A 13148-nucleotide genomic window follows, 5' to 3' on the forward strand; every position below is an offset into this window, starting at 1 on the left:
TTACACCGTCATCCACCCATCTTGTTTCACAAAGACCAACTAACTGACCCCGTAACTTCCGTAATGTTTCTTTTTCCAGAAGAAGAAAAGAACAAAATTGTTTCATTCATAGTGCCAATCAAATTCCTAATGGCAGGCTCCTCACTACATTTTGAAATAGAGTTGTTGAGAGCATAGTTAAAGCACTTTTAGCTTCTTTCTGTATTTCAGTAACTGCCCCTCGTGTTTCTGATTGCATTACTGAGCATCCATATGTGCCAATACCCACACACTGCTGTAGAGGAAGACCCATACCTTTCAAATGCTGCAGGGCTATGTCTCCCAAATCTTTTTCTGTGAGGGAAAGCTCTTTATTGTCAATCATCTGTTTTTTTCGTTGTGTTTTTTTTAACTGATTTATCCTCTACTGTTTTACTTTCGCTGCATAAGTCTCCACTATCTTCAACTTGCACTCTTTCAAGATCATGGAAAGCATCTACAAAACCCATAAAGTCTTCTCTTAACTCACCCTTGTGTACATACCGCAGAACCAGACTAATCTGTGATAAGTCTGTAGTTTTGTCAAATATAATTGAATAAATTCCTGCCTGCAATACGTTTGTCAAAATTTGACTAGAAATCTCTTTACCACAAATGTCAATCAGCTGGTTTTGTGTGGTCTTGCTAATATATGTAGCTCTGAAGGAAGTGTGTTTATAATGATTTTCAAGCATTTTATCTCCTGCAGATACTTTAAAATGTAAGAGCTCTCTGAAATTACCTTCATTGCAAATGTTTTCACGTGTCTCTGACTCTGACAGCATGAGCTGACCTTCATCCCGATGTCCACGAAATGGAATATTCTGTCGTCCACAATGGGCTTCAGTCTCAGCCTGTTATCTTCGATTTCTTGTAGGTGTTGCTCGTTCACTTTATTAAGAATATTGTTTTTAGTAGAATGATAGCTTTTGAGAAAACATTTACCTGCTTGCAGAGCTTCCTTGTGATATCTGGTATTATTATGTTCCTCTAAATCACCTTTTTGACCTAGCAACTTAGAAAATGTTGTTAAAGGTTTGGTAATTAGTTTTTGCAGTTTTACTGTTTTTTGACCTCCTGCATCATTCCCTACAATAAACCATGGACAGTACTTGCAATAAAGTCCTTGTTTGGATGGTGAGAAAACCAGCCAGTCATATTTATTAAGGTGATTGTGGCCCAGAAATCTTCTCACCTCTTTACCATTCTTGGTGTGTATTGAATGCGGAAACTTGTAATTTGGGGGAGCCTGCCACGGATTTTCTATTAGTTCACTCTTTTGAATGTCATCTATCGATTTCCCAATGAAAATTCCAATGTCATTTACAGCTGTTTCTGATAAAAATGTATCAGCCTTAATATTTTTATCACAGGTTGAAGATCCAGGATCTGGAACTGAAGAACTTTCAAAACTCACTAAAGTAGGGTCTGCCATGGAGAGTCTACAGGTGTCTGTGAAATCATCTGCCACTATTGATGTCAGTTCCATTGAATGTTTTGGAAGATTGTTTGAAATAATCCCAGAAGAAGTAGGGTCATCTTTTAAAACATTCACTCCTAATGGAACTGGTAAATACACTTCAGAATATGATGATGGCTCAAGAGGTATTGTCACCAAAGAAGCTGGTACTGATGAACCTGCAACAGAATACTTAGGAAGTGCTGGCAAGAAAAATGAATTTATTGTTTTCCTGCATTTCTTCTCCGAGCCTTGTCTTTCCTCACTTGCCTGTAAAACCAAGCAAGGAAATAAAATCAAGTCTTAAATTAGGTGAACTTATATTTTCCTGATAATTTATTGCTTACAAAGTTATAAGGTTACAAATGTTATATTTAAAACCGGGATCCCACATAGAATTTTGTCTTCCGTAAGACTTTAAAAGTGACATTGAGTTCGACTTGTGTAACCTTGTCACATCCAGCATAATTTAATATTAACTTTGATAATTACTAAAATTACTTGATTCACAATATTGCAATAAGCTTCATGAGGCTGGACAAATCAATTTTCGTGGCAACCTTGATTCAAACTTGTGAAAGCAATAGCAAGCTTACATCAATCTGTATGCGTGGAGACGAGCAAGCTTTGAGTCAAGTAGAGTCAGGCTAGCTTCACATTGCTGATAAGTTTAGCATTACCATTCACCAAATTGCAAAAATTATTTGTCAGTTTAACAAAACCTTCGCTGTCAAGTTGTAGCCGCCCATCGCCAATTCATAACAAAAATTTCGGTTTATAGATTTGCGCTTGTATCATTGTGTAGGTGGAAACGCATGTTTTTGGATAAGCTCATCTTTTTTACATTTTGCCATAAGTAGGACCTTTCAGCCATTTCAGCATGCAGAGGTAATTACACAATTACTCTCCAGATCTATCCCACAGGAACCGTGCATTTTTCCGGGATAAAAATTATCATATGTTGTTCTCGGGCCTCTAAACTGTCTGCATACCTAAAATCAGGTTGATCGGTCACTCCGCTGAAGCGTGAAAGATGGACAAAAAAACTTACAAACCAATAAACCAACAAACACACTTTTGGAATTATAATATATTTATAGATATAGTGTTTGATTTACGTATGTAACAATATTTTACCAAATATTTGGAATTCACATAAAAAAATGAAATAATTTTTGTTGTAATTAACCACAATTTAGTGTGTTGGTAATAAACAGTCGTGAAACAACTGTGCGTATATACCACGTCTCTAAAGATTCACGAGAATAATATTCAAAGCATTGCTACTTCTTGTCGCATGTATTGTTGTAAAAAAAAAATTGAAAATGGCATAGGTAGTAACTGTAATTATTTTCAGGTGCAATTTTCATAGGCTCAGTCTACTAAACAGAGTATTTCATTTGCCAATCAGAGCTAATAAGTAGAGAAAGTTACGGTCATAAAAAATTATTTCGAAGCCTGTCAAATAATGAAACTTTCCCGGGTTCAATTACTATCTTTATACATAACCAGTAATCAAATTGTGATTTAGGCATATCAAACTGGACCATAGTTGCGGATTATATTATGTACTCACCATTGTTCGCGCTTAAGAAGACTTTACTAACAATACACACCTGGAACTAATAACTACGAGAAACCACTGATTTACTTTCATATTATGATTTTTCAACAGCCCACAGTGCTCTCACAATGTAAATAATACAGACTTGATAGCCATAGTAGTACTATCATACGCCAGAAAAGCTGGCATTGTAGTTCTTGGTAGGTGGTGCATTTGTCCGCCGCTAGATGGCTATAGTACCTTATTTTCTCTGACAGGCACTAGAAAGTGTATATTTTGCAACGGATTTACATCACACACTTTGTCTAACTAACTATTTACATTGAATTTGTAACTAACACAATTGTGCGTTAGTCGTGTGCATTTGATTTCTGGTTCAAAAACATCCTATTATTTATAGCACTTCAGTAAAATAATAATTTATTAAGTTTGGAAAACTATGATTAGGAAAATCAGATACTATTCAGGGTTCAGGGGGCCCATGCCACTATGGTCCCCCCCTTTGGATCCGCCAATGCCTATATATGGAACTTTATTTAACGGATAACAAAATTTTTCTATTAATAGGGATAACTTAGAACTGAAAAACCTTTCCCTTTTTCTTCTGAGACACATTGCATTCACACATATTCATTAAATATGATCACATCCTGAATGAAGACCATAAATTCAGTAGGGGTCAAACTTAAAACATTAGCCATGAGCTTTTTAAATGTAGAGATAATGGTCTTTTCGAACTACTGAAGAAAGAAAATGGTTTAAAAAATTTTGTATTGATCCATTGCATATGTCATTCTCTACAAGTTTCGGTTTCACACACCTCAGTAAATACCATACATAGAAACATAGAGTTTCTTGTACAGAAAAGCAACAATTGGTTTTCGATTTCTCCCAAAAGACAAGAAAATTAAAAAAAAAAAATTGGTTGTTTGTAAAGTCTGTTTATGGATGATAATTTAACGTGACAACGTTATAACAAAACATTGATGAAATGATTGATCCAGAAGAAAATGAAATATCATCTTCGGCCTGAGACTGAGCCGTAATAGGTTTTTGCAACCAAACCATTTAGGCATTAAAAATATTATATTCTTTGAGGAAGAAATTTTTTTAAAATTTTTCTATCTTTTGTATGATAAAATCTACCTCTGCAAACTTTTATGAATAAAATTGAATCAGTTTTATTGAACTATCACTTTCGTATGGATACAAAGAAGGAGTGAAATGAAATCTACAATTTAATTAATAAATTTACTTTTATTTGCATTAATTAATTCAAATATATTTATTACTTTTGAAGTGTCGTGCGTGCCATATTTATTTTTACAAGTACAAAAAAATTTTTTCAGCCACTGGGATTTGATCTGTCAACCTATCGAATGGTAGTCAGCGTCGCTAACTGCACAGCCACAAGGCCATATTGGAGATAATTGTTTCAGATGTTTTAGATTTAGAGTATTCCACGCATGATATTTGTTTGAATTTCTTTTAACTAGCATATTCTCTGTTGGACTCGAAATATTTAGACGCTCGTGGGCTCATAACTATAATACGTTGTGTGATTTAGTTGATCTAATAATAACTCATGACAAATAATTACCAATGTCAAACTAAAGCGTGAAAAGTATCATACCAGCAATAAATAGTCAGTTACACAGCTAAAACAATACTGATACAACACTGTTTAAATATACTGATTTACACTAGTAATTAAAATAATACGTACTTGTAAGAACACCATTTCCTTGCGAATATACTCCCGCGACGTGGTGCACAACAATAACCTCGAACCCCGGCCGAGTTCTCTGTACCGCAACATACCAGAGAGATGCCACACATGCGTAAACAGGACACATCCGTAGTGGGTCATCCGTAGTGGGACATCCGTAGTGGGCCAATTTTTCGTGCGTGCAGCCAGCGTTCATCGATTTATTAGATGTTGTCACGTCAAAAAAATTATGCAATTTATAAATTGCAGGTAACAGCCACTAAAAATATGAAAGTCTGTGCAACATGTTGGCTTTCCATTTTACCAGCTCTACACAAGATTCTGGAGCAGTGGGAAGAACTAAAGCTACATATTTTACTTTCAAGGGTTCAATACACTTGCTACACATCTGATCTTTTGTACATGATGAATTGTGACATTTCAAATCAACTTTATTGTTTTACCTTAAACATATTCTAAAAGATGTACAAATAGCACTTTCTATGTGATCCTGCCTGGAACAGTAATGGCATACTGTTGTTTCATGCCTAAGGGGTGCCGCACATAGAACGTGGGTTACCTGCGCCAGCGTTACCAGCGGGAACCTGCTTCGACCAGCGACCGGAAAGCTTGTGGAATGTCCCCATGTTTTCAAATGGCAGCCCGCACAAAGCAGGTGCCTGTCGCGCGGGCGCCTCTTCCACCTGCTTTTCCGGATTGTACAGACCATTCTTTCCGCGCTGGTTGACGCTGGTTGGCGTGTTTTGAAGTACTCTCAATCAGTTTTGAAGTGTTTTATTATTTATTGTTGCAATTTCGTGTTATGGAAAGTGAACTAAACAGTGAAATTCTCATTTCGCAAGTATACAAACGAAGAGCAATATGGGACAAAAGAAACCCATCCCATGCCAACAGGAAGGTCGTCGCAAAACTGTGGGCAGAGATAAGTACAGACATGAATATCGATGGTGAGTAAAAACAAATTTGTGTATTTTCCCCTATTATTTAATAATATTGTAATAACAGTTCCTAGTATTACTAGTAGCCACGGAGAAAGAGAAACAGGGGTAAAAAAATTTAATTATATATAATCTATTTGTTTTAATTGATGGTTGTTTATAGTGGCACTGGAAATGGTTTAAAAAGTTTTTCCCATAAACTATATCCCTCATAATAGCAAACCTTAAAGATTTTAATGTATCGGACGAGTGACCTACAGTTGATGAGAGTACCCTATTTTCCTGTGTTTGTTTGCATATTTTAGATTTAAATATCTCACACTTCGAAGCAAAAAATTGCTTAGTGTATTGTATCGAGGTCTTGATTCCTAAACCACTTTGAAAATAATTTTTATATGTATCTTTTGAATCTAGAGCTGATATATTCATAATAGTAGTTAAATCCAACAATATTATTTTACACTTTGTTTCAAAGTTGTTCAGAAAATACGATAAATTTTTATTTTCTATCAGCTATACATTCTTATTATATACATATATGTAAGCCAAAAACGTAGCTACATAAACTAATAAAAGTGTTTATTACTTTATTTACAATTAAATTTTTGCAGACTAATTTAAGACATACCAAAAAGTTGCTACTAGCCATACACTAATGGATTGTTTGTGAAATATGTCGCAAAAACATCTAACATCTTTTGCACTGTTAGGTATACGTCCTGGTGGAGGCCTTTGTATGCTAGGTAATACACGAACGTCAGATAGGTGATGTCAACCCCTTCTTTGTCTAAAATGGTGTAATGCAAAATGCAGCAAGCCATTACAATAGAGTCTACACTACTTATGTCACTCTCTGTGCTTTTTAACAGCAATCTCCATTTGGTTGCGAGTATGCCAAATCCAAATTCTACGACTTTCCTAGCCCTAGACAAGCGATTGTTGTAACATTCTTCCTTGAACCTGAGGTTGGATCCACTGTAGGATTTCATGACAAATGGAAGCAATGGATACCCCTCATCGGCGAAAAATACGTGGGGTGCCTTTACATCGGTCCCTGGTAAAAATGAAGGTTCTGGAAGTTCAAGTTCATTGTCAGTTATATGTTTGTAAAAATCCGAGGCTTGGAAAGTGCCACCATCACTTTGCTTGCCGTACCCACCAACATCAATAACAACTAACTTATAGTTAGCATCTACAACACCTTGAAGAACCATGGAAAAATATTTTTTGTAGTTGAAGAACATGGATCCGGACTTTGCAGGGCACTTAACTCGAATGTGTTTTCCATCTATGCAACCAATAACATTTGGTGCATTCCATATTTGTTGAAAGTCAGTGGCCATATGTTCAAATGTCTGTATGGTTGGCACCGGTGTGTGCACACAGTTAAGCTCATCCCACAGCACATCTGTTGTTTGACGGACAATGTTTACTATGGTTGTTTCCCCCATTCGAAATGTAAAAGCGAGAGCCCTAAATGTAGATCCAGTAGCAAGATATCTGCAAATAAAGAATCAAAATATCATGTAACTTATGTAAAATATGTTGTCAATAGACAATGGCACACTATGATTTGAAAAAAAAAAAACCAATAAAAATCAATAATGAAGAGAGATAATGTTGTTTGAAAATATTTTTAAAACAATCAGAAAGTTATGATACTTATATTTTTTTTAATAGTAAAGATATAGTGTCTAGTTATTTAGGTTTTTTCCCATCATTTTTAGTTAAGTGGTAAGTGTAGGTATAAATTAATCTACATAAAGAGACACTGTCCATGAATTACTGATATAACTGCTTATCAAAAACTGTATCTATATCAACTGCACTGCTCTGATAGTGTTCCCACAACTATTTTACCCGTGTTATACAGGGATGTTTTTTTATATTTTCAGATGTAATACTGAGGAGGAAATGGAAATATCTATGAGACCAATTTGCTGTTGAATGTGGGAAAATTTTGAGTATGACCACAGGAATGGGAGCTGACGAAGCAAATTTCCATTCTAAATGGCCATTTTTTAAATCACTTCTTTTCCTCAAAGATATAGAGTCACTTGAAACTAATCGAAATGAGTTCATTGATGATGAAGAGGGTGGAGAAAAGGAACTCAACCAGGAACCTGTGGCCAACAGCAGCATGTATACACCAACATCCACGAAACCCTCTAAGAAACGTGGTAGAAGTGAAGAATTCAACTCCAGCCTTCTAAGAATCGAGGAAAAGAAGCTGGAATACTTACTCAAGAAAGGTGATCAAAGAAAGTCTTTGAAAGATGATGCGGACTTATATTTCTTTAAAAGTTTGATTCCGCATGTAAAAATAATCCCGGATGAGAGGAAAATGGCCTTCAGAAGTCGCATTCAAAGCATAGTGAATGAATCTGCGTATCCATATTCCAGAGTACATGAACTGATGGTGACACACTCTCGAAGCTCCTCTTCTTCCTCTGCTCTTAACACTGCTGCCACAAGCGAAGATATGATAACAGATCCATTTGCAACTGCATTTATAAATATCTGACTTCGTTTATAAACAATAACAGTTGGTGGCAAACTTCAGACGTTAATTTTATTTTTATATTTTATATTTCATAATTCCGTCATAATTTTTCTAGTGTTTACTTTGTGCATATAGTTGTATCCATTTCAGTCTACCTAAATAATGTAAATGTATAGTAGAAAAGACAGATGGTATAAATGGTTGTTTTTAATAGTTCTTAAACACTTAATAAATAAATTGAAAACAAAATCCAAGCATTAACTTAAAAGTACCTAATATTCAATTTTCTGGTGATCAAATGTTTTCTGTCTTACTTACCTTAATGTAATGACTAATCTTTCTTCTGGGAGAATTGCTTGTGTGTGCTAGTTGCATCAGTTCTTCATTAAACGGTGTTCGATTTTCGCCAAAATATAATGGAAGGTTTCACTCGTCATACGAGTGTATTGAAAGAACTGTCAAGGTTCGTTCCTCAGTTCACCGAACAGATGATGGTATTCACCATACCTATACCTTCCTCGATTTATCTCGTGGATTCCTGTACGCTTTATTAATATTCCATTTCTATAGGCATTATTGAGAAGAACGAACTCTTCATCAGACGAGCTAGACGACATGTTTCTCACTTGACATCCAACGTCAAACTGAATGGCGCTGGTTGAGCAGGCTGGCTGTCATCTGTGCGGCACTGCCTGATCTACAAGCGTTAACATACCTGCGCCAGAAAGGCAAGGTTGTGGCTGGTGAAAACAGGTGCAGGTAACCTGCGTTCTATGTGCGGCACCCCTAAGGGTATCTGCTGAATGTGGTCCCGAACACTGCTAACATGGCTGATTAAGTGGAATGTGTGGAGAGTTTTCTTCTCTCTACAAGCTCCGTTTGCTTGCCCTTGTTTGTACCTGTTTCCCCTGCAACCGCATGCACTGCATTGAGGTCGCCATCAAGTGGACTTACCTCTGTACTTGTCTCACATCTTAAGTGCCGCCTTTACTTCCATGACATATGAACAGTAGCATCATTTAAAATGAGCCTATTCTTGTCATCATGGTGTGCTGTACTGCCCTGTCCTGCATCCCACACACCAACCGTTTCTGTAACATTTGCTTCAGATTCGGGAAGTTCCAATGCATACTTAAGCTTCGCAACTCTGCTAAATACACTGCTATACTTTCCTCTTTACAATTTCTTGTTTTCGAAACTTGTACAGCAGCATTATTATTCTGGGCGTTTGTTTAAAGTGTGCCGTAAGCTTTGTAAACACTTCACTGAGTTGCACTGTATCACGTTCTTTAGCGAGATTAAACACATGATTAAGTCGGACAGCACTAACCTACAAACTGTAAAAAAAGCACGCTTTGCATCGTCTTTGTCGATTTTATTTTTAAAACAATAAAAATGAATTGTGTCATGATATGTCTCCCAAGTGTCCTGACCCTCTATGAATTCTCAAATCACTCCGACAGTAGCTATCAAACTATACCCCTATAACCTTTATTTTCAAAAACCATCCTACGAACATTCTTTTTTTGCCACTATTATGTATGCACATAATATTTAACCACCTGATGGGTTGCAATTATTATTGCCCGAAACATCACTGTTTGTTTACTGCACCACCAAATCATAACCTCACACACCTCCGGCCACCAGCCTATTTGTCTACCTACCTAGATATATTACTATACCATGGCATACAGTCCAGTTATGGTATTTTATGACAATATATGCTGAGAGCTTAAACTTTATTCCTTTTTAATTTAAGAATAGTTAGTATTCTTTAATAACAAAATGAATTTTAATTTAAGAAATAGATGTAATGATGTTTACACATACCACCAAAGTATAGTATTATTATTCCAGTTTTATTTTTGAATGGCGACAGATTTTACAATGGTAAGTGTGATGATTGAATATTTTTTGTTTTGTTTGCAGAATATAGTTGAGAAGACAACTTTGCCAAATCTTTCAACATGCTCGGATGATAGAGTGGAAGTAAGAGCCCCAATGCCAAAGGATTCGTCGACTGACAACATTTTTGTGAGTACTAAAGATTGTGCTATTATTGTTCTTGTCGGCATTAAGCATTATTTCTTAATTTTGTACAATGAACCCAAGAAACTATGCATAATTAAGCCCTCAAATGACATCCTGATTTACTGAGATGACCGCTTCGATCAAAGATGTGACATGATTAAGATGTTTAGCCTTATTCTTGCTATAAATTATCATTCATATAATTAACCTCGAAGTTGCCATGGTATGGTCTCAACACTTTTTTCAGAAGCATAGCACAAAGTTGTTCTTGTAAGGAAACACTGAATGGAACCTGATTCCATTCAATGACTCCCTGTGGTATCACAAAGGCAAAAACATGTTTCTTGTCGGGATGATTTTGACACTGGTGGTATGCGTAATTCTGATCAAGTATGACTTAATCCGGGGTTACGCCCCATGAGCCTGATCATCCTCCGTTCCCTTTCCCAACCCTTTCCTACCCCGTATTTGTACCATGACGTACGTAGTCGTGTGAGCATTTTAATTGCGCGCCACGAACTACCGCAAGAGGGCGCTTAGCTGCAGTGTGCCGCACCCCTAAATGTAATTTAATAATATTGTAACCTTTTCTTTTCGCCCCTAAAATAATGTCACGATGAGTCAGTAAGTCAGTGTCTTATGTTTTATTAATATACTATTTTTTGGGTAATAAAGTACGTGCAAGCACGTCCACGGACGCTCCCTAGCGGGCGACGACGGAACTAACATATAACTTTATTCAAACTAATTTACCACATAAGTAATTATTACAGACGGTCTGGTCGTGGATGTGTATATGTTAATTTTATAAAGAGTTCATATTATTTTTTATAATAACCCGGGGCACGCAATAGCTAAGATGTTAACGGTAATTGTGCTCGGCGCGAAGGGTGCCGTGTTGCCTGCCGCAAGCCCTTGTCTCCCCCCAGTCTCCTACAGCCGGCCGAGAGCGGACGTCTCTGCAGACACCCTGAGGACATCACCGTTGTCTCACCGATAAGTAGTTCTGTTAATTTAAATAATTCAAATCGTTTTCTTTTCTATCCTCAGGGCCTCTCTCGGTCGGTGGGGCTTTGCAATTATTAATTTTTATACTCTCAGGAGTTTTTATCACCTGTGTTTTACATAACGGCTTGAGGCGGCCACGTGTGTGGTCCGCCTCCTCAACTTAAACCGATTCGTGCCTCAGGCGTTTTTTTAACAGCGTAAAGGAAGGATTGTGTGAGGGCATGTAACGTAGAAGTAAATAAAACCAACTTAATTGAGTCACGTGTCTTTGTGTTCGGGGGGCCACGTGGGTCCTTAACCCAGTCAGTGGCGTGTGGGACGCCCTAAGAGCCCACTGCGGTTAGGTAGAAGCGTGCCCGACGCTGAGAGCGGGCTCGGGCTAATATCTCGCCTCACACGGGCTAACGTAATGCCCTGAGTAAGAACCTCTAGCCGGGTCCATGTGCCCACTCACGTGGTGGCGCCCACTATTTCCACCACTAGTTCAAACGTAACACCGGTACTCCCTCAAGTATGGTGAACCACTTACCTCCAGCAATGTTGAAACATATTTCCTCTCCTGCTAATTGGAAAGGCATCTACCAATATATGTTAGCCCAACTCCCTACAATTAATCAAAAGTATGTATTTAATTCATTTACTGGGAAGGTTGGTCTCTTGTTCATGCTCTTAGAAGAAGGAATACTTTTACGTTCTTATAAGTTTTTCCATAACTCCTTTTGCTTTGTGAGACCACTTTGTAGGGGATCTGCAATACATGTATGATGTCCTTAAACGGTACTAGATAAGTCTCCTCCTCACGTGATCCTGTTTTATTTGTTATGAGATCGAAGAATTCCTGACACAACTCGGAATGTATTATTGTATATTTCATTCAGAATATTAATTTATTAACGATTTATATTCAAATCATTGAATAAACTATCCATATTGCTCAACCTAGTGGTATTAAAATATATATTTTACTGTATTTTTTTTTTCTTAATTTGTAAAAAAATTGATAACGTTATGTATATATAGAATTCTTAATTTTCTTGTAATTAAGATCATTTCTCATGTAAATAATGTATTATTGTTATTTCATTGATAATAAATTAATTTAAAATTGACAAATTTAGTTATATTTTTTTAAGTGTCTTGTCATGTGTTTATGTTTGTGTTATCCCATTTTATTGTTGTGTTTTTATTATTGTGTTTTGTGTATGTTATTGTTATTTTTTTGTAATATTTGTTATGTGCCCACCTCTTAAAGGCTCTGACTGTTGGTAGGCACTCAAATTAATTATAATAAAATAAAAAATAAAAAAATTATATATATATATATAAATTTTAAATGCTAACCTCATATAGTAGTAATGTGGTATCAAAGTTAGTACTGAAAAAAGTAAACCATATTAAAAATATGAAAATCGTTTTAACATCTTTCAGAAATAAGAATTTGAAAATTGTTTAACATCTTACTTTTCATTGTCTAAAACAGTTAAAGTTTGATTAAGAACACAAAAACAGAGCCTTTCTTGAATATAATTCAGTATTTTCGTTTGCAACTGTATGAAGTTACAAACATTCATAAGTAAGTAGCGGCATCCACAAAACTGAAAATTAATAAGAGTACAGGTATCTCTGAACTGTTTAGCGGAGCACTCGATCCCTCCATTATAATTGTATGTTACACAAAACCAACATCGTCACTTAAGCCAAACTTTAATTTACAGAAGGCCAAAATGTAAATTTGGAAAAAATAAACAAAGAAAATCCACTATAATTTATATGTTTTTTTTCTTCTATTGCAATGAGAGGTGGGACAGTGGTAGGCACCATGAATGGTTTAACTCTGTTGACTTGTGCTAGAAAAGATCTGAAGAGCAGCTGAAGTATAAGGGTGATGGAAGAAC

At 36.2% G+C, this 13148-nt stretch overlaps 1 protein-coding gene across 9 annotated transcripts in view; it reads left to right on the forward strand.

The window, feature by feature from the left end:
• Positions 1-13148, forward strand: part of LOC134529175 (uncharacterized) — a 646085-nt gene that overhangs the window by 219814 nt on the left and 413123 nt on the right. For 8 of the 9 annotated variants that reach the window (XM_063363010.1, XM_063363001.1, XM_063363007.1 and 5 more), the window contains one exon: positions 10144-10248. The exons of the other annotated variant lie outside the window; for it this stretch is intronic. In XM_063363010.1, coding sequence (XP_063219080.1) covers positions 10144-10248 — 105 coding nt within the window. The remainder of the gene's footprint in view (positions 1-10143; positions 10249-13148) is intronic. 9 annotated transcript variants of the gene reach the window in all.

Source organism: Bacillus rossius, chromosome 2, assembly GCF_032445375.1.
Source record: "Bacillus rossius redtenbacheri isolate Brsri chromosome 2, Brsri_v3, whole genome shotgun sequence".
In the NCBI taxonomy this organism is placed as follows: Eukaryota; Metazoa; Arthropoda; class Insecta; order Phasmatodea; family Bacillidae; genus Bacillus; species Bacillus rossius.